Consider the following 25,913-nt stretch of genomic DNA (forward strand, 5'->3'; position numbering starts at 1 on the left):
TTGAAGGAGCTAAATCGGGAAAGGGCAGAGGTAATCCTAAGGAATCCCATGCAAGTCTTGACACTGGAGACAGCAAACCTAAGTTTGAAACACACAGCTTCCCATTCCAGACACTGTCAGCTCTAGAGAGATGGTATATGCAACAGGAAATCACTTTCTGGATTAAACTCTCAGGCTGGATGAGTGGGGTTACCTTTCTAGTTACAGATGTTAAAACATTCTTTGGTTTTCCATCCTGAAGTGGACTTTACAAGGTACCTCACCCACTTGGTAATATGTCTAAAGCAGACTAACACTACTGACTTTTGTTTGTTTGTTTGTTTGTTTTTTTGAGATGTTGTTTCGCTCTTGTTGCTCACGCTGGAGTGCAGTGGCTCCATCTCAGCTCACCACAGCCTCCGCCTCCTGGGTTCAAGCAATTCTCCTGCCCCAGCCTCCTGAGTAGCTGGGATTACAGGCACCTGCCACCACGCCCAGCTAACTTTTTGTATTTTTTAGAGATGGGGTTTCGCCCTGTTGGGCAGGCCAGTCTCAAATTCCTGACCTCAGGTAATCCACCTGCCTCGGCCTCCCAAAGTGCTGGGATTACAGGCGTGAGCCACTGCGCCCGGCCACTACTGACTTTCTTTCCAGAAAAGACTCATTCTCCTAAGGCAGGACATGCTTTTGTTACATTATTACATTTTGTAGCCCTCTGGGCCTACTAGGCAGACTAACCCCATAATGTGATTTGCTACAAGTAAAGCACAGAACAGAGTCGGGCAGGAATGACAAAGAAATCAAAGGAAAAACTAGGCAATGGAAGCCTGGGCTGCGGAATGAAAACTTGCAACTTCACAGACATCTCATCCCTTCTCCAGACTAGACAAGCCTTAGCAGTTCAGGGTAAATCCTAGCTCTGACACTTACTAGCTGTGTGAATTTGGGTAAATTACTTAACCTCTAAACCATTTCTAATTTGTACAAAATCTCATAGTATCTACTTGCTTCTTCAGTTGTGGGAATGAAGTGAGATACAGCAGAAAAAGTGTTTGGCACAGTGCTGGTTTACAGCAGCCTTCAGTCATCAGTGGTGCTATTGTTTTCCACAATGAGGTGAAGGGCCATAAAAGGCCTATACAGCTGCTGAAGTTCATCGTTAAAGGAATCCACGGCTCAAATATTTCAAGTGCAAGCTAGACATGAAATTCACAGCTATCTCCAGTGAAATCACCCTTGCTTGATTCCTTCACTCCGTGTGAAATGGTCACATACACGTAGGAATGCCTTTACTCAGGCCCTTTCTATTTACTAGGACTTCATTTTAATATAGACCATTTCCTGTGTGGTTTATTCCAAAAGTCTTCTAAGTCTGTTCTAATTGCCAAGTTATTTAACCCCCGCCTAACCCGCCCCCACCAGAAACCCCCCCCATAAAAGCAACTTGCTTAGAATTTTCTCTCAAGTCTCCCATGCCTAATAGGTAAGGTCTGAGTATTTTACTTTAGCATACAAGGCCATTCACAAGCTGAATTAAAATGGTTTTCTGAGCTTTACTTGTCACTCCCAACTCTCCAATCTAACACATTTTTCCTGTTCTCCTAACATATTTCAGTCTTTCAAACCTTCACACCATCATGCTCTTCCCTCAGTCTAGAAGAGATGACTTTCTTCTCTACTTCACAAAATCTTACTCAACCTTCAAGGCTTAGCTAAAATGCTCGTTTAAATGAAGTCTATCCCAATTTCCCAAAATTGTATTTTCTTCCTTCAGATTTCGTATGTATTTTTTTTTTTTTTAAGACAGGGGTTTGTATTTTTTTTTTTTGAGATGGGAGTCTTTCTTTTTTTTTTTTTTTTTTGAGACGGAGTCTTGCTCTGTCACCCAGGCTGGAGTGCAGTGGCCGGATCTCAGCTCACTGCAAGCTCCTCCTCTCGGGTTCACGCCATTCTCCTGCCTCAGCCTCCCGTGTAGCTGGGACTACAGGAACCCGCCACTTCGCCCGGCTAGTTTTTTGTATTTTTTAGTAGAGACGGGGTTTCACCGTATTAGCCAGGATGGTCTCGATCTCCTGACCTCGTGATCCGCCCGTCTCGGCCTCCCAAAGTGCTGGGATTACAGGCTTGAGCCACCGCGCCCGGCCGAGATGGGAGTCTTGCTCTGTCTCCCAGGCTGGAGTGCAGTGGCTGGATCTTGGCTCACTGCAAGCTCCGCCTCCTGGGTTTACGCCATTCTCCTGCCTCAGCCTCCCGAGTAGCTGGGACTACAGGCGCCTGCCACCTCGCCTGGCTAGTTTTTTTGTATTTTTTAGTAGAGACGGGGTTTCACCATGTTAGCCAGGATGGTCTCGATCTCCTGACCTCGTGATCCGCCCGTCTCAGCCTCCCAAAGTGCTGGGATTACAGGCTTGAGCCACCGCGCCCGGCCGACAGGGCTTTGTCTTACTGTCCAGGCTGTAGTCCAGTGGTGTGATCATAGGTCATTGCAGTCTCAATTTTCTGGGCTCATGCAATCTTCCCGCCTCAGCCTCCGGAGCAGCTGGAACTACATACCACCACGCCCAGCTAATGTTTTTTTTTACTCTTAATAGAGATGAGGCTTTGCTATGTTGCCCAGGCTGGTCTTGAATTCCTGAGCTCAAGTGATCCTCCTGCCTTGGCTTCCCAAAATGCTGGGATTACAGGTGTGACTCACCATGCCCAGCTTACAACTTAATTTTTAACACAGCACTCAACAGAACATTCTGTTTCTTATGTCTGTCTTTCCCAATAGCCGTATTTTTTTTATTTCAATCATTTTTCTATTTGCCCCATTGTGGCAGTAACACATTTGAAAGTACTTTGTGAAAGTGTAAATTTTAAGGGATTATACCATTACTATACTGATCTGAAAGAGAAACGGGAAGACTGAAGGCAGGAAATGATGTGGCCTCTTTCCCTTTACCAGTTCAAGGTCTTGATAAATTTCTTTTTTTTCTGTAAAAATAGAGATGAAGTCTCACTATGTTGCCTAGTCTGGACTTTTGAACTTCTGGGCTCAAGTGATCCTCCTACCTCAGCCTCCCGAGTAGCTGGAACTACAGGCATGTGCTACTTTGCCTGGCTTAGGTTCTGACCTTAACAGTCATTATATGAAGGATAACCAGTTTGTAACATGGCCTAAAATAAAATGAACAGTTCCAGGCAGCCCACCCAAGGAAATTCACACATAATGAGAAACCAGAGATGTGTTTGAGTTAAAAGAGTAAGTATAAAAAGTTTTACTTTTTTGTGTAATTTTTAATACAAGACATCTAAAGTCTTAAACAGTAAGTTGATCCCATCAGGAACAAAATATGGCACGAATTCCAGAAACAAGAACTTTTTTTTTTTTTTTTGCACTTAGGCTTTTCAGTCACTATGCAATGATTATCGATTCGCCAAGGACAGTAACAGTCAAATACTAGAGAAAAGGAGATAGGAGAAACATCTTTTATTTCTTCTAAAGAGGTGAAAATAATATTTTTTTTTATATTTCTCACTCATAAGATTTTTAAACTCTTAAAAATGCAATATCCTCTTTTCAAAGCACATGCCATCTTAAAAAAAATCTTAGCAATGTACATTTGCACTCAAAGAAAAACATGCAGCGCTATTGTCTTCTGACAAAATTCTGCATTAAAAAACCTTATGCAACTTTCTGCAAATATGTTCCCTCTTTATTATTCAGGGACTCCAAACCACAAACATTCAGTGCAATATTTATTGTTTCTTATTTCCGTAGGAAACACAGGACCAATGATGTCTTCTGACAACTGTTTCCTGATGGTTGAGCAACAGTCTCCCTTTGCTTTATTTTAAAGTACTCTTTTTAACTTGCTGATGTAAAGTATAATTGGAATTCATTAAAACTTGAGGATCCAATGGAGGGTGGAGGATGAAGGATGGAGGAGGAATACTTAAGGTCTACCCTGTGTCATAAACTTAGGAAAAAAATTTACACGGAAAAAAACGACAACCAAAAAACCTCGATTTTATCAATGCACCCTTTAAAAAGTTTTTTTTTTTAATTTCTGAAAGCAGCTTAATGTCAATCAAAAGCAGTTCCTGAGTAACTGCAGTAAACAGTCTTTTAAAATATATATATGTACATACACAGGTACATATATATGTGCGTGTGTGTATATATATATATATTTGCAACGTAGCTCATTTGGTTCTGCCTTAATTTACCTCCCCAGCATTTAGTCCCTTCTTTCCTTTCAGTCCCCGATGTGCAAGTACAATAGCATCAGCTCTGGGAGTTGGCGTGGAGCAGATGTTTCTTATCACTCCTGTGAGGTCATCTGCTTGTCTGTCAGGCCAGGTTTCCAGAGTTGCTGCAGGTCATAGTTCTCTCAATCTCACAAAACCTGTGAGCATTATGGCCACCTCACGTTTTCTTCATCAGACGCCGTGACTGCCATGTGTGGAGCTTGTTGTAGGCTGTCTGGAGCATCTCTTCTATGTGACTTACCAACTGAAAAACACAGCAAGACACTTAACAACTGGGCAAAAGCAAGGGAAGTTAATCCTTCCAACCCAAATCTGGCACATATTTCAGAGTGTAGTTTTGGAGCTCCTCTGTATTTCCCCAGTCAATGAGGCAAAGTGCAAGCCCTCTGAGAAGGTTCTGTCAGACACATTTTGTATGGAAAGGAAAGACAGAAAGTGGGGGGCAGTGAAAAAGCTGTGGTTGTAATGGCCGTCCTGTCATTAACCAACAATAGGCCAATATGAAAGTCACAACTGTGCTCCAGGCCTCAATCCCTAGTCAAACAAGCGGTCTGAACTATATTTGTGATTTTCTAGATTTGAGTACTGGTCAGCCAACTAAGGCCAGGATGGTAGTATACACATTTTTTTTTTTTTTTGGAGACAGAGTCTTGCTCTGTCACCCAGGCTGGAGTGCTGTGGTATGATTTTTGGCTCGCTGTAGCCTCCACCTCACAGGTCCAAGCAGTTCTCATGCCTCAGACTCCTGAGGAGCTAGGATTACAACCATAAGCCACCATACCTGGCTAATTTTTGTATTTTTAGTAGAGATGGGGTTTCACCATGTTGGCCAGGCTGGTCTCGAACTCCTGGGCTCAAGCAATCTTCCTGCCTCAGCCTCAAAGTGCTGGGATTACAGGCATGAGCCACTGTGCCCAGCCTTGTATACACATCTTGGCAGAACATTGGAAAAATGCCTTATTCTCCTGAAGATTCTGATTCAACAGGCCTGGGATGAGACCCAAGAATCTTTGATTTTCCTTTTTTTTTTTTTTTTTTTTTTTTTGAGACGGAGTCTCGCTCTGTGGCCCAGCCTGGAGTGCAGTGGCCGGATCTCGGCTCACTGCAAGCTCCGCCTCCCGGGTTTACGCCATTCTCCTGCCTCAGCCTCCCGAGTAGCTGGGACTACAGGCGCCCGCCACCTCGCCCGGCTAGTTTTTTGTATTTTTTTACTAGAGACGGGGTTTCACCGGGTTAGCCAGGATGGTCTCGATCTCCTGACCTCGTGATCCGCCCGTCTCGGCCTCCCAAAGTGCTGGGATTACAGGCTTGAGCCACCGCGCCCGGCCGAATCTTTGATTTTCAAAAGCTCCTGCAGTTAATTCTGAAAAATTTTGTGAAATAGTTTGCTATTTTTAGGGTTTTTCCAACTCCAGCATTTCAGTTCAACACAACTCAGCATATTATAGAAAACCTAAATGGTTTCAATGCTTCACACAATGTGCTATGTCATGTCTTGGGTCAGGATACAGATCTCTGAATAGATTAAGAATTTTGCCCTCATCATGGACATAGCTAGGCTAGAAGTCAAAAGGATCATATGGAATCTTTTTTATTTTTTTTGAGACACGGTCTCACTACGTTGCCCAGGCTGGAGTGCAGTGCCTATTCACAGGTGCAATTTAGGTTTACTATAGTCTCAAACTCCTGATTTCAAATGATCCTCCTGCCTCAGTCTCTTGAATAGCCGGGACTACATGTGCATACCACAACATCTGGCTTACACTGACTTTTGAGGTTCAAGTCTCTGGAATATGTTTCCTTGGAGGTGGACAGTGTTTATGTGTTTGGAAATAAAGTTTTCCCAAGTCTAGGAGGATGGAGATCAGGAAGTCCTAAATTCTTCTGGCATGTCAATGCTTAGGTCTGAGGGGTACAGAGTTAAAAAAAATTCCCCTTACTGCCATACCTGTTTATCATTATGGGAGATAGGAATATTTAGCTCTGTCTGAAAACTGTAAAAATTATTCTGCTTGATAGGCAGCAGTATCTATATATTATCAATTGGAAGAGATCAACAACATATCCTACTGTAAGGCTGCACATGGCCTCAGCATCCTTTTTTTTTTCTGAGATGGAGTTTCACTTTTGTTGCCCAGGCTGGATGCAATGGCGCGACCTCAGCTCACTGTAATCTCCGCCTCCCAGGTTCAAGCAATTCTCTTGCCTCAACTTCCTGAGTAGCTGGGATTACAGGCACTCGCCACAGCACCTGGCTAAGTTTTTGTATTTTTAGTAGAGAAGGGGTTTTGCCATGTTGGCCAGGCTGGTCTTGAACTCCTGACCTCAGGTGATCCACCTGCCTCGGCCTCCCAAAGTGCTGGGATCACAGGTGTTAGCCACCGCGCCTGGCCCTCAGCAAACTTTCCAACACAGTACTCCAAGCAGTTATAATCAATTGAGAAGGCACATGACCTGAAACCTATCTGCCATCCGTGCCCTGCTGTGAGAAGACACTCCAGGCTTCTATTCTAAGTAATGCTGTTTTATATTTTAAGAAAACCCACTTAGAATATTTACGCAATAAATACGAAAAATCTTACTGATGATTTTTCAGCTTTCAATTATAAAACTCCCCTTTTAATTATCCTAGTTATTGAAACATTGAATCTTAAATTTGTAACTAGAGTCACGTGCCACATAATGATGTGCATATATGATGGTGGTCCCATAAGATTATAATAGAGCTGAGAAATTCCCATCATCTAGTGATGTGGTAACATCATAGAGCAGCACATTATTCACTCGTTTGTAGGGATGCTGGTGTAAATGAACCTATTAAGTAGCCAGCTGTATAAAAGTATAGCATGTACAATTATGTATAGGACATAATACTTGATAATGATAATGAATATGTTACTGGTTTATTTATTTACTGTATTTTAAAATCATTATTTACGGTGTACTCCTATTTATAAATATAAAAAAGTCAACTGTAAAATATCCTTAGGCAGGTCCTTCAGGAGGTATTCCAGAAGAAGGTATTGTTATCACCGGATGACAGCTCCAAGTGCATTACTGCTCCTGAAGACTTTCCAGTGGGACAAATGTGGAGGTGGAAGACAGTGATAGTGATGATCTTGACCCTGTGTGGGCCTAGGCTAAAGTGTGTTTGTGTCTTAGTTTTTAACAAAAGTTTAAAAAGAAAAAAAAAAATTAAAAATAGAAAAAAGGGACCAGGCACGGTGGCTCACACCTGGAATCTCAGCACTTTGGGAGGCCGAGGCGGGTGGATCGTGAGGTCAGGAGTTCGAGACCAATCTGGTCAACACAGTGAAAACCCGTCTCTACTAAAAAAAAAAAAAAGAAAAATTAGCTGGGCATGGTGGCGGGCACCTGTAATCCCAGCTACTCGGGAGGCTGAGGCAGGAGAACTGCTTGAACCCAGGAGGCAGAGGTTGCAATGAGCTGCGATTGTGCCACTGCACTCCAGCCTGGGTGACAGAACTAGACTCCATCTCAAAAAAAAAAAAAAAAAAAACAAAAAAAAACCATATACATATATATATACATATATATTATATGAGAGAGAGAGAAAGGCTTACAGAATAAGAATACAAAGAAAATACTTTTGTACAGCTATACAATGTATGTTTTAAGTTACATATTATTCCAAAGAATGAAAAACTTCAAAAATATTTAAAAGTTTATAAAAGTAAAAATGTTATAGTAAGCTAAGGCTAATTTATTACTGAAGAAAAAAAGCTCTTTTTTAATTTTAATGTAGCCTAAGTGTACAGTGTAAGTAAACTCTGCAGTAGTGTACAGTAATGTCCTAGTCCTTCACATTCACTCACTGAGTCACCCAGAGCAACTAACTTCTAGTCCTGCAGTCCTGCAAGCTCTATTTATGGTAAATGCCCTTTACAGGTGGACCACTTTTTATCTTTTATAATGAATTTTTACTGCAACTTTTCTATGTTTAGATACACAAATACCACTGTGTTAAAAATGTGTACATAGATGGCCGAATAGGAACAGCTCCAGTCTCCAGGTCCCAGTGCGAGCGACACAGAAGACAGGTGATTTCTGCATTTTCAACTGAGGTACTGGGTTCATCTCACTAGGGATTGCCGGATGATCGGTGCTGGTCAGCAACTGTAGCCCGACCAGCGAGAGCTGAAGCAGGGCAAGGCATGGCCTCACCTGGGAAGTGCAAGGGGGAAGGGAATCCCTTTTCCTAGCCAGGGGAACTGAGACACACAACACCTGGAAAATCGGGTAACTCCCATCCCAATTCTGCACCTTACCAAGGGTCTTAGCAAATGGGCACACCAGGAGACTACATCCCACACCTGGCCGGGAGGGTCCCACGTCCAGGGAGCCTCCCTCATTGCTAGCACAGCAGTCTGCGATCTAACTGCAAGGCAGCAGCAAGGCTGGGGGAGGGGTGCCCGCCATTGCTGAGGCTTAAGTAGGTAAACAAAGCCGCTGGGAAGCTGGAACTGGGTGGAGCTCACAGCAGCTCAAGGAGGCCTGCCTGTCTCTGTAGACTCCACCTCTGGGGACAGGGCACAGCTAAACAACAACAACAACAACAACAACAACAAAAGCAGCAGAAACCTCTGCAGACGCAAACGACTCTGTCTGACAGCTTTGAAGAGAGCAGTGGATCTCCCAACACGGAGGTTGAGATCTGAGAAGGGACAGACTGCCTGCTCAAGTGGGTCCCTGACCCCTGAGTAGCCTAACTGGGAGACATCCCCCACTAGGGGCAGACTGACACCCCACACCTCACACGGTGGAGTACACCCCTGAGAGGAAGCTTTCAAAGCAAGAATCACCACTAGGCCTGCCTTACAAGAGACCCTGAAGGAAGCACTAAACATGGAAGGGAACAACCGGTACCAGCCATTGCAAAAACATGCCAAAATGTAAAGACCATAGAGGCTAGGAAGAAACTGTATCAACTAACGAGCAATATAACCAGTTAATATCATAATGGCAGGATCAAGTTCACACATAACAATCTTAACCTTAAATGTAAATGGACTAAATGCTCCAATTAAAAGACACAGACTGGCAAACTGGATAAAGAGTCAAGACCCATCAGTTTGCTGTATTCAGGAGACCCATCTCATATGCAGAGACATACATAGGCTCAAAATAAAGGGATGGAAGAAGATCTACCAAGCAAATGGAGAACAAAAAGGCAGGGGTTGCAATACTAGTCTCTGATAAAACAGACTTTAAACCATCAAAGATCAAAAGAGACAAAGAAGGCCATTACATAATGGTAAAGGGATCAATTCAACAGGAAGAGCTAACTATCCTAAATATATATGCACCCAACACAGGAGCACCCAGATTCATAAAGCAAGTCCTTAGAGACTTACAAAGAGACTTAGACTCCCATACAATAATAATGGGAGACTTCAACACCCCACTGTCAACATTAGACAGATCAACGAGACAGAAAGTTAAGAAGGATATCCAGGAATTGAACTCAGCTCTGCAGCAAGCAGGCCTAACAGACATCTACAGAACTCTCTACCCCAAATCAACAGAATATACATTCTTCTCAGCACCACATCACACTTATTCCAAAATAGACCACATAATTGGAAGTAAAGCACTTATCAGCAAATGTACAAGAACGGAAATTATAACAAACTGTCTCTCAGACCACAGTGCAATCAAACTAGAACTCCGGACTAAGAAACTCAATCAAAACCGCTCAACTACATGGAAACTGAATAACCTGCTCCTGAATGACTACTGGGTACATAACGAAATGAAGGCAGAATTAAGATGTTCTTTGAAACCAATGAGAACAAAGATACAACATACCAGAATCTCTGGGACACATTTAAAGCAATGTGTAGAGGGAAATTTATAGCACTAAATGCCCACAAGAGAAAGCTGGAAAGATCTAAAATTGACACTCTAACATCACAATTAAAAGAACTAGAGAAGCAAGAGCAAACACATTCAAAAGCTAGCAGAAGGCAAGAAATAACTAAGATCAGAGCAGAACTGAAGGAGATAGAGACACAAAAAACCCTCCAAAAAATCAATGAATCCAGGAGTTGGTGTTTTGAAAAGATCAACAAAATTGATAGACCGCTAGCAAGACTAATAAAGAAGAGAGAGAGAAGAATCAAATAGACGCAATAAAAAATGATAAAGGGGATATCACCACCGACCCCACAGAAATACAAACTACCATCAGAGACTATTATAAACACCTCTACGCAAATAAACTAGAAAATCTAGAAGAAATGGATAATTTCCTGGACACTTACACTTTCCCAAGACTAAACCAGGAAGAAGTTGAATCCCTGAATAGACCAATAGCAGGCTCTGAAATTGAGGCAATAATTAATAGCCTACCAACCAAAAAAAGTCCAGGACCAGATGGATTCACAGCTGAATTCTACCAGAGGTACAAGGAGGAGCTGGTACCATTCCTTCTGAAACTATTCCAATCAATAGAAAAAGAGGGAATCCTCCCTAACTCATTTTATGAGGCCAATATCATCCTGATACCAAAGCCTGGCAGAGACACAACAAAAATAGAGAATTTTAGACCAACATCCCTGATGAACATCGATGCAAAAATCCTCAATAAAATACTGGCAAACCGGATCCAGCAGCACATCAAAAACCTTATCCACCATGATCAAGTGGGCTTCATCCCTGGGATGCAAGGCTGGTTCAACATATGCAAATCAATAAACATAATCCATCACATAAACAGAACCAAAGACAAAAACCACATGATTATCTCAATAGATGCAGAAAAGGCTTTCGACAAAATTCAACAGCCCTTCATGCTAAAAACTCTCAATAGATTCGGTATTGATGAAACGTATTTCAAAATAATAAGAGCTATTTATGACAAACCCACAGCCAATATCATACCAAATGGGCAAAAACTGGAAAAATTCCCTTTGAAAACTGGCACAAGACAGGGATGCCCCTCTCTCACCACTCCTATTCAACATACTGTTGGAAGTTCTGGCTAGGGCAATCAGGCAAGAGAAAGAAATAAAGGGTATTCAGTTAGGAAAAGAAGAAGTCAAATTGTCCCTGTTTGCAGATGACATGATTGTATATTTAGAAAACCCCATTGTCTCAGCCCAAAATCTCCTTAAGCTGATAAGAAACTTCAGCGAAGTCTCAGGATACAAAATTAATGTGCAAAAATCACAAGCATTCTTATACACCAGTAACAGACAGACAGCCAAATCATGAATGAACTTCCATTCACAATTGCTTCAAAGAGAATAAAATACCTAGGAATCCAACTTACAAGGGATGTAAAGGACCTCTTCAAGGAGAACTACAAACCACTGCTCAGCGAAATAAAAGATGACACAAACAAATGGAAGAACATACCATGCTCATGGATAGGAAGAATCAATATCGTGAAAATGGCCATACTGCCCAAGGTTATTTATAGATTCAATGCCATCCCCATCAAGCTACCAATAAATTTCTTCACAGAACTGGAAAAAACTACTTTAAAGTTCATATGGAACCAAAAAAGAGCCCGCATTGCCAAGACAATCCTAAGTCAAAAGAACAAAGCTGGAGGCATCACGCTACCTGACTTCAAACTATACTACAAGGCTACGGTAACCAAAACAGCATGGTACTGGTACCAAAACAGAGATATAGACCAATGGAACAGAACAGAGTCCTCAGAAATAATACCACACATCTACAGCCATCTGATCTTTGACAAACCTGACAAAAACAAGAAATGGGGAAAGGATTCCCTATTTAGTAAATGGTGCTGGGAAAATTGGCTAGCCATAAGTAGAAAGCTGAAACTGGATCCTTTCCTTACTCCTTATACGAAAATTAATTCAAGATGGATTTAGAGACTTAAATGTTAGACCTAATACCATAAAAACCCTAGAAGAAAACCTAGGTAATACCATTCAGGACATAGGCATGGGCAAAGACTTCATGTCTAAAACACCAAAAGCAACGGCAGCAAAAGCCAAAATTGACAAATGGGATCTAATTAAACTAAAGAGCTTCTGCACAGCAAAAGAAACTACCATCAGAGTGAACAGGCAACCTACAGAATGGGAGAAAATTTTTGCAATCTACTCATCTGACAAAGGGCTAATATCCAGAACCTACAAAGAACTCAAATAAATTTACAAGAAAAAAACAACCCCATCAAAAAGTGGGCAAAGGATATAGATAGACATTTCTCAAAAGACATTCATACAGCCAACAGACACATGAAAAAATGCTCATCATCACTGGCCATCAGAGAAATGCAAATCAAAACCACAATGAGATACCATCTCACACCAGTTAGAATGGCAATCATTAAAAAGTCAGGAAACAACAGGTGCTGGAGAGGATGTGGAGAAATAGGAACACTTTTACACTGTTGGTGGAATTGTAAACTAGTTCAACCATTATAGAAAACAGTATGGCGATTCCTCAAGGATCTAGAACTTCTAGATCCTCAAGGATCTAGAAGTACCATATGACCCAGCCATCCCATTACTGGGTATATACCCAAAGGATTATAAATCATGCTGCTATAAAGACACATGCACACGTATGTTTACTGTGGCACTATTCACAATAGCAAAGACTTGGAATCAACCCAAATATCCATCAGTGACAGATTGGATTAAGAAAATGTGGGCCGGGCGCGGTGGCTCAAGCCTGTAATCCCAGCACTTTGGGAGGCCGAGACGGGCGGATCATGAGGTCAGGAGATCGAGACCATCCTGGCTAACACGGTGAAACCCCATCTCTACTAAAAATACAAGAAAATTAGCCGGGCGAGGTGGCGGGCGCCCTGTAGTCCCAGCTACTCGGGAGGCTGAGGCAGGAGAATGGCGTGAACCCGGGGGAGCGGAGCTTGCAGTGAGCCGAGATCGCGCCACTGCACTCCAGCCTGGGGCACAGAGCAAGACTCCGCGTCAAAAAAAAAAAAAAAAAAAAAAAAAAAAAAAAAAAAAAAAAAAAAAAAAAAAAAAAAAAAAAAAAAAAAAGAAAATGTGGCACATATACACCATGGAATACTATGCAGCCATAAAAAAGGATGAGTTTGTGTCCTTTGTAGGGACATGGATGCAGCTGGAAACCATCATTCTCAGCAAACTATCGCAAGAACAGAAAACCAAACACCGCATGTTCTCACTCATAGGTGGGAATTGAACAATGAGATCACATGGACTCGGGAAGGGGAACATCATACACTGGGGCCTATCATAGGGGAGGGGGAGGGGGTAGGGATTGCATTGGGAGTTATACCTGATGTAAATGACGAGTTGATGGGTGCTGACGAGCTGATGGGTGCAGCACACCAACATGGCACAAGTATACATATGTAACAAACCTGCACGTTATGCACATGTACCCTAGAACTTAAAAGTATAATAATAATAAAAAAAAAGGAAAAAACAAAACAAAACCAAACCGTATACAGTACTATGCTGTATATGTTTGCAGTCTAGGAGCAATAGGCTACACCATACAACCTAGAAGTGTAGCAGGCTATATAGCTAGGTTTTTTTTTTTTTTGAGACGGAGTCTCGCTCTGTCGCCCAGGCTGGAGTGCAGTGGCCGGATCTCGGCTCACTGCAAGCTCCGCCTCCTGGGTTCACGCCATTCTCCTGCCTCAGCCTCCCGAGTAGCTGGGATTACAGGCGCCCGCCACCTCGCCCGGCCAGTTTTTTGTATTTTTTAGTAGAGACGGGGTTTCACCGTGTTAGCCAGGATGGTCTCGATCTCCTGACCTCGTGATCCACCCGTCTCGGCCTCCCAAAGTGCTGGGATTACAGGCTTGAGCCACCACGCCCAGCCTATAGCTAGGTTTTAAGTACACTGTGAGGTTCATATAACAAAACTGCCTGTCAATGAATTGTTTAGAACATATCCTTGTGGTTAAGCAACACGTGACTGTACTATTCTTCCCAAGGTACCTCTGGGAGGACTTGTATAACTGCACATACAAATGATCTGATGTGGTTGCTCTAACCTTGTTTTAAATACAATGCTAAAAATGCTGAGCATAAAGTGACACTTCTCAATACCTCATCCACTGACCTTCCCTGCTGTAAACAATCAGGGAAGCTGATGCCAAATAGAACCCAGGAATAGTTTTGCTTACTGTGAGTAGTGGCAATTCTATCTTTCCTTATGCTGCTAGGTTTGTGCTTGCCACTCAGTTTTTCCAAATTAATAGATTACTAATATATATTTTTGAGAACATACACACAGATTGTAAAACTTTTTGAGACAGAGTCTCATTGTGTCACCCAGGCTGGAGTGTGGTGGTGTGACCTCAGCTCACTGCAACCCCTGCCTCCCAGGTTCAATTCTCCTGTTTCAGCCTCCCGAGTAGCTGGGACTACAGGCATGCGCCACCATGCCAGGCTAATTTTTGTATTTTTAGTAAAAACAGAGTTTCGCCATGTTGGCCAGACTGGTCTCGAACTCCTGACCTCAAGTGATAGGCCTGCCTTGGCCTCCCAAAGTGCTGGGATTACAGGAGTGAGCCACCGCACCCGGCCAGATTGTAAAACTTTTCTAAGGGAAAGCATGGAGCTGGTTATCACAAATGCCTTGGTTACTCATGACCTCTGGAGGGGAAGAGAGAGTGGTATGCAACTGGACAGGGGCACTCAGGGAATATCTATGGGTTATGGTAACATTCTACTCATTTTCCTGATTGGTGAGTAAACAGACAGTTGATTTATTATTTTAAAAATATGTATGTATTTTATATACTTCCGAATGCACGACACATTTCAGTATTAAAAAATAGTACTTTGAGCAACAGAAAATAAAGTATCGGCAGGGCGTGGTGGCTCATGCCTGTAATCCCAGTACTTTGGGAGGCCAAGGTGGGCTGATCACCTGAGGTCAAGAGTTTGAGACCAGCCTGGCCAACACGGTGAAACCCCGTCTCTACTAAAATACAAAAATTAGCTGGGCGTGGCAGCATGCACTTATAATCTCAGCTACTCAGAAGGCTGAGGCAGAAGAATTGCTTGAACCCAGGAGGCGGAGGTTGCAGTGAGCCGAGATGGAGCCACAGCACTCCAGCCTGAGCGACAGAGTGAGACTCCGTCTCAAAAAAGAAAATTAAGTACTCATTTACATGAAAGCAAAGTCAATTTCATCATTTTACTACAAAGAGAAAGAAGATCAGGCAAAAATCAGATTGCTGCCTTACATTTGTGCTTAAATACTGTCTCCGAATCTTTTCTTGGAATGGGCAGAGCTTCGTAACTTGGAATCGTTCCAAATTACTTTTCATTTTCACTACCTATAAAAGATGAGAAACAATAAATTAGAGAAATCTCAAAGAAGCTGTAGAGACCAAGAGAAAAACAAACTTCTACATATGAAAGTTACTTTTCTTGTAGAATTTAAATATAAAAAGAAAATAAATATACCAATTATATCCCATTGTTAACACTTCAATGTGAACATCTTTCAGTCATAAACACTCATTTGGCCAGGCGCTGTGGCTCACGCCTGTAATCCCAGCACTTTGGGAGGCCGAGGTGGGCGGAACACAAGGACAAGAGATTGAGACTATCCTGGCTAACATGGTGAAACCCTGTCTCCACTAAAAATACAAAAATTAGCTGGGTGTGGTGGCACATGCCTGTAGTCCCAGCTACTCGGGAGGCTGAGGCAGGAAAGTTGGTGGAACCCGGGAGGTGGAGGTTGCAGTGAACTGAGATCATACCACTGCACTCCAGCCTGCCTACAGAGTGAGACTCTGTCTCAAAAAACAAAAACAAACAAAAAAACTCAACTCACTTAGTCACTCATTCACTTATTCATTCATTTAGAGACAGGGTCTCACTCTGTCACCCAAGCTGGAGTGCAGTGGCAAGATCATGCACGGCTCACTGCAGCTTTGACCTCTCTAGGCTCAGGTCATCACCTGAGCTACTTTTCGTAATTTTTGTAGAGATGGGGTTTTGCCACATTGCCCAAGCTGGTCTTGAACTTCTGAGCTCAAGCGATCTGCCTGCCTCGGCCTCCCAAAGTGCTGGGTGTAGCGGCTCATACCACTACACTGAGGTGGGAGAATCACCTCAGCCCAGAAGGTGGCGGCTGCAGTGAGCCGAGATCACTTCACTGCACTCCAGTCTGGGTGACAGCATGAGACCCTGTCTCAATAAAAAAAATAAGATAAAATAATTATTGTCTTTCAGTGTATGAATATACCAAATGCTTCTCTAACCAACCTCCTTCTGGTAGATATTTAGGCCATTTCCTCTATCTTAGACAGTGATAGACCATCTCTAGCTAAGTATTTGCATTCCTAATTATTTCCTAAATTTCTACACGTTGAATTTCATTTGAAGTTTCATTTGCATGCTGAAGTAAAAACACTAGCAGTGGAAGAAAGGACTCTTGGCAACGTGGTCAACATTGCTCATTTTAAGTTTTTTGTTCTTTTGCAAATTAGTAGGTGAAAAAAATATTCTTTTAAAAAATTTATTTATATATTTTTTGGAGACAGAGTCTTGCTATTTTGTCCAGGCTGGTCTCCAATTCCTGGGCTCAAACAATCCTCCCACCTCGGCCCCGCCAAAGTGTTGGGATTACAGGTGTGAGCCACCATCGTTGGCCAAAATGTTCTTTTACTGTAGTTTTAAATTTATCTGCATGCTGGTGAGTGTGAGCATTTCCCCTTAATCTTCCTAGGTCACTCCATTCTTTAGTGAGTTGCTTGTAAAGTGTTTGCCTATTATTCTTAATGAGGTCTTTATCTTTTACTTAATCATGGTTTATAAGAGCAATTTATAATATTACTATTAATGTTACATTTTTCCATTTGTCAACTGTCCTAATGGGTTAAAGGGGTTTTAGTGTTAAATAGCTAGTGCTATATTTGTTGTCAGTTCTTACTTTGGATTTTGCTATCCCTGAAAAACGTATCAAATATAAATAACTTTACCGATGTAATTTGTTTTGGGTCTCTATTCACAGTGGCTTGGAGGTAGATACAAGCTTTAGGTTGTATGATTATTAGTTATGGAACTGGTCTGGATCTCAGTTTCCTAATCTATAAAATGGGTACCAATACCTACTCCATAAAGATGTTGTGAGGTTTACATGAAATAATGTATGCAAAAGAGTTATCCCAGTGTCTGTCACATGGTAAAGACTTAATAAAACTGTCCAATTTCAAAACATCTCATAAGTCACTACCACAATTATGTGGCTGTCTTCAGAACTGGTTCTAACCTTTTCTTCTAGGAATGGCGTATTAACAGGAAAGCAGGACCAGAAATGCCGTAGAAGTTCTCCAACAGCTACATATAAGTGTTTCAATTCAGACTGAATATCATTTGGCACCATCTCTGCAAAAGAAGAACGAGGTCCACAGGGTAAGAGCTATTTTAACATATATACAGAATTGAAAAAAATGACCACTCAGAGAATAAACTTGAACATGTACTCTGTCAATGCCAAACCAGGATATGCTATTTTCAGATAAGTTAGTAATTTTGGGGCTGAGAGATCATAAAATTTAAAAGCTCTTGGGATTTTAAAGAAACTTTCAGGTTTCCCCTTTATTCTAAGAGGTAGGGGAGAAGAAAGCAGCTTTTAGTATGATATTAGAGAAACTAACAATGTACCACTATTTGTAATAGTAAGACAGTTCTGAAACCTAAGATCTTGTCTAGATGTGTTTCAGAATCTGAATGTATAAAAACAAATCTACAAAATAGAAATCCCAGGATTATTCCATGGAAAAACCAATAAAAGTTCAGCACTCCTCCCAGCTTGGTTTTTAAAGCTGATTTAGGCAGAAAGATAGTAGCAGAAGATGGCCCGGCACATACGGTTTATGGCTTGCTGTGTTCCTCCCTGCATAAGTGCCCCTCCAGGTGACAGTGCTGTGATGGTACTACTGGCAGCACTACTTGAGAGAACCTGAAAAAAATGAAAATGCAGAAAAACTGGTTTTCCTTTTTTTTTTTTTTTTGGCCACCTTTCTTTCTTAAATTTTAGTTTTAGAGCAAAAGATGAAGTGTTTTACTTTTGTTTAAATACTACATCATTTACAGTGATCAAAGTGAACTATTTTCCTTGAGGACAGAAACACAATCTGTGTAGAAAGATGAAAAAACTCCCAAGGTTTTGCCTAGTTAAAGCCCTTTCTTAAGTACCAATTCAATTTAACTTGGGAACTCTTACCACTGAAGGTAAAATGGAGTTTAAGGAAACAGGTAAAACAACATGTTAACCTGTATCCTTTGTTACTGTTAAATTTATTTTTCTAAGAAACAAAATCTTGTTATGTTGCCCAGGTTGAACTTGAACTCCTGGGCTCAAGCAATCCTCCTCCCTCAGCCTCCTGAGTAGCTGGGACAGACTACAGGCATGTACTCCATACCTGGCTTTGCTAACACATACCCTTGAGAGCAGATTGGGGGGGGGAATCAACAGAGCAGAAATTTATTAATTGTCATTTAGTTTTCAAGGAAGGGAATAAATATAGCCAAAAGGGGAAAAAATATACTCCCCACTGTATCAACATCAATATTTAGGAAAAAATTGACCTATCTATTCAATGAGTGCCTATCAAGTGCCACGCACTGTAGGGAGGCACTGCTATAGGGAGGAACAAATAATTTGTGAAACAGCAAGTGCAGGGTTAGCATCTCTAAGATTTTCCAATGAAGTTTTTATGAGCAGAAATCCATCCATGTATAGATTGGATGAAAACATTTTTTCAACTTAGTGTAAAAGTACAGTATGGGACAACCATGAGTCAAGGGGACACTGGAGCTCACTTTATTCCTATTTTCTTTTTGTCAGATACCAGCCTGGGCAATATGGCGAAACCCTGTCTCTACAAAAAATACAAAAAAATTAGTTGGGCGTGGTGGTGTACGCCTGTAGTCCAAGTTACTTGGGAGGCTGAGGTGAGAAGATCATTTGAGCCTGGGAAGTTGAGGCTGCAGTGAGCTGAGATGGCGCCACTGCACTCCAGTCTGGGCAACAAAGCAACACCCTGACTCCAAAAAAAAAGAAAGAAACAGACTGACTACAGCATAAAAAAATTATGTGGGGAGAGCTGGGCATGGTGGCTCACAATTGTAATCCTAGTGACTCAGGAAGCTGAGGTGGGAGCATCGCTTGAGCCCAGGAGTTCAAGGTTGCAGTAAGCTATGATAGTGCTACTGCACTCCAGTCTGGGTGACAGAAACCTCATCTCTAAATCAAACAAACACCACCACCCCCAAAACAAAAGTTACGTGTGTCTACTTGGGCCCCAGGGCCAGATACTGGCAACCATAGTCTAGATTGAAAGAATTGGTCAAATAATCCCAAGTTGGTTATGTGTGCATATATGTACACATATGTATTTTCTAGCTTTCTGCTGAAGGGACAATGAGACCCCAATGGCAATGAGTATACCTAGTGCTCAGATATGTTTTTTTTTCTTTTTTTTTGAGACAGAGTCTCACTCTATTGCCTAGGCTGGAGTGCAATGGTGTGATCTTGGAATCTTTTGTTTGTTGTGTGGTGACACATGCATATATGACACTTGCAACCTCCGCCTTCTAAGCTCAAGCAATTCTTCTGCCTCAGCCTCCCGAGTAGCTGAGACTACAGGTATGCACCACCATACCCAGTTAATTTTTGTATTTTTGGTGGACACGGGGTTTTGCCATGTTGGCCTGAGTGTTCTAGAACTCTCGGGTGATCTGCGTGCCTTGGCCTGGCAAAGTGCTGGGACTACAGGCTTGAGTCACTGTGCCCGGTCCCAGATCTTGGTTCCTACCTTAATCCACTCAGTGCTAAAAAGAAAATTCCACGCCTGGTGCAGAGCAAATACAAGATAAGCCTGGAACATCTATCTTACTGCCCTATTAAGTAAGGAGGGGCTCAGAATGATGGGGATATTGTCAGACACAGGAGAGCCTGTGTGAAGAGGGTAGGAAGGGTTTGACTATAAAGGGGCATGGGTAGACTTTCTGAGGGGACAGAACTGTTTTTTTTAAATCTTGATTTTGTTGGTGGCTATATAACAGCATGTGTTTATCAAAACTTGTAGACTAGCGGACTTAAAAAGATAAATTTCATTTTGGGAGGCTGAGGTGGGTGGATCGCTTGAGCTGAGGAATTCAAGACCAGCCTGGGCAATGTGGTGAAACCCTGTTTACACAAAAAAATATAAAAATTAGCCAGGGGTGGTGACGCATGCCTGGAGTCCCAGCTACTTAGCTACTTGAGGGGGCTGAGGTGAGAGGATTGCTTGAACCTGGGAAGTCGAGGCTGCAGTGAGCCAAGATTGTGATACTGCACTCCAGCCTGGGAGACATAGTGAGACCCTGTCTCTAAATAAATAAACAAATAAATAAATTTTACTATATGTTAAGTTGTACCTTGGTTAACAGAAAGAAAAAAATAGCCTGTAATCTCAGCACTTTGGGAGGCCGAGGCGGGTGGATTGCTTGAGCTCAGGAGTTCAAGACCAGCCTGGGCAACACGGCAAAACACTGTCTCTACCAAAAATACAAAAAATTAGCCAGGCATGGTGGTGAGTGCCTGTGGTTTCAGCTGCCTGGGGGGCTGAGGTGGGAGGATCGCTTGAGCCAGGGAGGTGGAGGTTGCAGTGGGCTGAGATCATGCCACTGTGCTACAGCCTGGATGACAGAGACATGAGACCCCATCTCAAACAAACAAACAAACAAAACCAAAAGAATAAAAGAAAAAAAAGACAGCAACAGTGTTTAACTCATAGAATAAATGAATCCATGCTGATATAAATAACAAACAGAGGAGAAGGGAATGAAGGGAATGCTCTTCCTTTCATGTCAGCTGATAACGTAGAAGGGCTGATGGAATTAGAAAATCATCATTTAACAACCGCTCTTCCAGGTAAGAATTGTCAATGATTCTAAAAAAACTACTAGATGGAAGTTTGCTGTGTGGTGACACATGCATATAATCCCAGCTACTCAGGAAGCTGAGGTAGGAGGATTGTTTGAGTCTAGGAGTTTGAGACTGTACGGAGCTATGACTGTGCCACTGCACTCCAGCCTGGGCATCAGAGCAAGACCCTGTCTCTAAAGATAATAATATTAAAAAATAAAACATTTGGTGAGAAATGGGGTATTTACATAGTCTCAAAGTACAGCTCCACAAAATACTTATTAATTACAAAGGGAAAAATAGTTAACTTTTTGGTGGAAAACCAGGCAAATACTACCTTTAATCAAGTGAAAAAATGTATTATCACAAGCTGGGATATACACAAATCATTTGCCTCCTGCTATGACACACTGAGTAGGATACAACATTATTTCTGGAAAAATGCCTAATGTGAATCTAGTCACGAGGAAACATTAGAGAAATTTAAGGTCATTCTACAAAAAATTGCCCAGTACTCTTTCAGTGTCAAAGTTATGAAAAGACAAAGATTAACAAATCACTCCATTTTAAAGGAGACTAAAACACATGAGAAACAAATACAACTCATAAACCTGGCTTGGCTGCTGGACCAGAAAGTTTTCTTTTGCTATGTATGGTATAACTGGTGAAAGTGTAGATCTGTAGACTAGATAATACATCATCAATGTTAACTTATTAATTCTGTAATTGTATTGTTATTTAAGAGAATGTCTTAGTTTTTTGAAAATATCCATCAAAATATTTAGGGGTAAAGGAAATTATGCCTGTAACCCTCTCTCAAAATGGGTTGGAAAACATTTTTCTGTCACTTTCTGTAAAATCTGAGATTTCAAAATAAAAAGTAAAAAATTAAGTCTTGATGTGTGATAAATACCATAATATAGGTATACACTCTGCCTCAGTGCTCATAAAAATGGAGAAAAGGAAAAAACAAATTCTTCTTTGCACAAGTTAAGGATTACTTTCCAAAGGCAATGAAACTGGAGCTGAGTCTTGAGTAATTATTAGTTCCTTGGGGGAGAAACAGGGCTAAGGGTATTCTAAGGAGAAAGAGTACGAGTCAAAGCACAGGAAGCATGAAGGAGACAATGTGATCAAAAGATTCTGGACAGCTTAGTGTGTTAGGCTGGAGTACGGAACCCGTGGCCATGTGTGGAAGGTAGTAGTGGAGACTATGGCTGAAGATGAGACTCGAGTAGTGGGCAGGGACGAGACTATAAAGAGTTTTGCAGGCCAAAGGCACTCAGACTACTGCAATGAAGGGAGGCAGTGAAGATTTTCCAGCTGCAGTGATAAAATACATGTTTTTATTTTAAAATATTTATTTATCTATTTGAGATGGAGCTTCGCTCTTGTTGCCCAGGCAATGGTATGGTGTCAGCTCACTGCAATCTCTGCACCTCACCCGGGTTCAAGTGATTCTCCTGCCTCAGCCTCTTGTATAGCTGGGATTACAGGTGTGTACCAGCACGCCCAGCTAATTTTTAAATTTTTAGTACAGACAGGGTTCCACCATGTTGGCCAGGCTGGTCTCGAACTTCTGACCTCACATGATCCACCCACCTCAGCCTCTCAAAGCGTTGGGATTACAGGCATGAGCCACTGCGCCCAGCCAAAATAAGTGATTTTAGAAAGGCAACTTGCAGTAGCAATATGGAAAATCAGTCAGGTTTGCCCAAATAAGGGTGATAGAATCAAGAAGTATTATTGAAGGCAGAACTGACAAACTGTTGATCGACTGAAATACGAAGAAAAACAAAGAACAATGATGAGCTGTTTTACATATTTTGAGCCTGAGTCATGCAGAATATTCAGAGAATAATGTCCAGAGAGAATTTGGAAACCTGGGAGATTTTCCCAATAAAAGTATACAGAAGTAAAAATCACAAAATTCATCACCTTATTTTTCATTATCATCTTCAGATGCCTCTTGAATGTGCCAAACACCTTTTCTTGCTACCTCTTGATTTTTTCAATTTATTTATCAGAACTATGTCTTTAAACCCAATTATAATATTAGTTGTATAGTTCAATCTGCTTGTGCTCATAAACTGAGGGAGAAACTATGGGAATTCTGGTCTTCAAACAGTAGAAGTCACCTACCTGAGTTAACTTGGGTGTATAAGCTTCCATTTCTTGTTTAATACTTTGAAAAGAATTAATAATGTCCTGACTTGTTGCATACTGTAGTGACTGGATTGGAGTTGGACCATGATAATACCTGTAGGTTAGCACAGAAGAAATTACTAATCACACACAGTAAAGATGCTCAACATTTGTCTTTGCAACATTTTAGCAGTCAGAAAAAAGTTCCCCTCAAGGCAAAAAATGGTAACTATATAGTTAAAGAGATTTCAATAAAATAATTTCAATAAAATAATTTAACTCCATAAGGGCAATAAGAAGGCAACAGCAGAAAGATCCAACATTTATTGTCATGGGTTTGATCATTTTTGCTTTCCTGAGAAGCATAAATTTTAAACAAAAAAGGATATTGTACTTTGATAGTGACAAACTGATGAAAACATGAGTGCTGTACTTGCAGGATATATTTTGGACTGAATTGTGTTACATAGCTATTCTGCTTAATATTGACCAAACTTACCTATCTGACTTCTTGAGGTTTAGTGCAATCGTTTTTACAGAGTTATTTTTCCCCAAGTCTTCATATTCAATGGACTCTTGTAATTTCGCCTGTAATTATTAACACAGTACTTTTTAGTCACAACTTTCTCTTACAAAATAAACATGACTGAAAAAATAAAACTGTACAGAGAGTAAAAAATGAAGTCTTCCCACCATGAGCTTCACTTCCTAGAGATGACTGTCCTACAAATGGTTGAACCAATTTTCTCAACCAATACTTAGGAGTACTACTTTTCTTACACTTTGACCACATGAAATATTACTCAACTTTTTACTTTTGCAATCTGGTAGGTGAAAGTTTACATTTTATTATTTTTTCCCCAAATGAATGATGTTATGCTGACCGCTATTTTTATATTGGGTACTTTTAAAAAAATAAGACTTTTTTAAATATTAAGGAAACAGTCTTTTACTTTATGTGTTGTAAATACTTTATCTTCCAGTTTGGTATTTTTTTGTTTTAATTATAAAAAAACCATCTCCTCGGCACATGCCTGTAATTCCAGCCACTTGGGAGGTTGAGGCAGGAGAATCGCTTGAACCTGGGAGGCAGAGGTTGCAGTGAGCTGAGATCATGCCACTACGCTCCAGCCTGGGCGACAAGAGTAAGACTTCATCTCAAAAAAAAAAAAAAAAAAAAAATCTGCCTCTTTGCCTGCTTGTTGCTTATACATCTGGGGCTTTTTTTTTTTTTTCCCTAGGCGCAAATCACCATCTCCCCAGCTGAACTCAGCCTCCTAAATTGCTGAGATTATAGGCACGTGCTACCAAGCCCAGCTTGTGGCTTAATTTTTGCTTGAATCTTGGATCCACTCAGAATTTATTTTGGATTAGGAGTAAAATACGGAATCTAAGTTTCTTTTTTTTTTTTTTTTTTTTTTTTTTGAGACAGCGTCTCGCTCTGTCACCCAGGCTGGAGTGCAGTGGCGCGATCTTGGCTCACTGCAAGCTCTGCCTCCTGGGTTCACGCCATTCTCCTGCCTCAGCCTCCCGAATAGCTGGGACTACAGGCGCCCGCCACCTCGCCCGGCTAATTTTTTGTATTTTTAGTAGAGACGGGGTTTCACCGTGTTAGCCAGGATGGTCTCGATCTCCTGACCTCGTGATCCGCCTGTCTCGGCCTCCCAAAGTGCTGGGATTACAGGTGTGAGCCACCGCGCCCGGCCCGGGAATCTAAGTTTCTTTTAACAAAATTATCAATCAGTCCTTCTAACACCATTTGTAAAATAATTCATCTTTTCTCACTGACTTTTAAAATGTCATGTGTATCATATATATGCTTAATTCCTCCATGTATTTGGGTTTACTTCTGGACTCTTTATTTTTACTAATTTTATTCATTAATTTCATTAATCTGTTACCCCCTGTGCTATTAATAACCTGCTTAAATTTTTACAGCCTTGTAATAATAAAAACATATTACTTATGCAAGATACATGATCTATGTAAACATTTGTGCAAATCAGCCTTGCAATGTCTTCCTCTACAAAGCTATGAAATTCATCTGGTCAACTCTTACTGACTACCAAGACTAGAATCAGAACATTCAGGTTATTAACTATATCTCAAAAAAGGTCAATCTGAAAATTTAACATTTTAAATTGCTCCAACTTTAAGATTCTAAATAGTCCCTTTATGGTACAGAACAAATCTGACCTCCTCATATGATACTCAGAGAAACACATCCTTACCTAGACTCAGCCTAACTTTTTTTTCTTTTTTTATTACTTTCTCAACCCTATACCCTTCAGCCAACTTCAAGGATTACTGATGTCTTCATGATTTTTGACATATGTCAAGCTTATTTCTACCCCTGCTGTCGCCTTACCTATGACATGTCCCTACCCAAGCTCCCGTTAACAATCCAAATCCTAAACTTATGCCAAGGCCTAGTTAGGTCACCTGACTTTCACACTTAACTGAAAGCTCCATCAAGGTAGGGACTCTGTCTGCTATTAATTCTGAATCTCTCATTCTACAAGTGAGAGAATCTATAAATTATAACCCTTTATAGAATAAAGAGCAGTCAACCACTGACTTGGAAGAATAGTTAGAGCCAGCATTTACTACTGAATACTGATAGCCCCTGACTTATAATGGTTTGACTTGGAATT

General features: G+C 41.2%; 1 protein-coding gene across 3 annotated transcripts in view; it reads right to left on the reverse strand.

Moving 5' to 3' along the window:
• Window positions 1-3,212: 3,212 nt before the first annotated feature.
• GTF2H1 (general transcription factor IIH subunit 1) overlaps window positions 3,213-25,913 on the reverse strand; it is a 51,153-nt gene continuing 28,452 nt past the window's right edge. For all 3 annotated transcript variants that reach the window (XM_050755401.1, XM_050755402.1, XM_050755403.1), the window contains 6 exons: window positions 23,759-23,847; window positions 23,257-23,374; window positions 18,072-18,162; window positions 17,470-17,585; window positions 15,434-15,526; window positions 3,213-4,477 (listed from right to left, as the gene is read on the reverse strand). In XM_050755401.1, the coding sequence (XP_050611358.1) occupies window positions 4,391-4,477; window positions 15,434-15,526; window positions 17,470-17,585; window positions 18,072-18,162; window positions 23,257-23,374; window positions 23,759-23,847 (594 nt within the window). In that variant the 3' untranslated portion in view covers window positions 3,213-4,390. The remainder of the gene's footprint in view (window positions 4,478-15,433; window positions 15,527-17,469; window positions 17,586-18,071; window positions 18,163-23,256; window positions 23,375-23,758; window positions 23,848-25,913) is intronic.

This window comes from Macaca thibetana, chromosome 14, assembly GCF_024542745.1.
Source record: "Macaca thibetana thibetana isolate TM-01 chromosome 14, ASM2454274v1, whole genome shotgun sequence".
NCBI lineage: Eukaryota > Metazoa > Chordata > Mammalia > Primates > Cercopithecidae > Macaca > Macaca thibetana.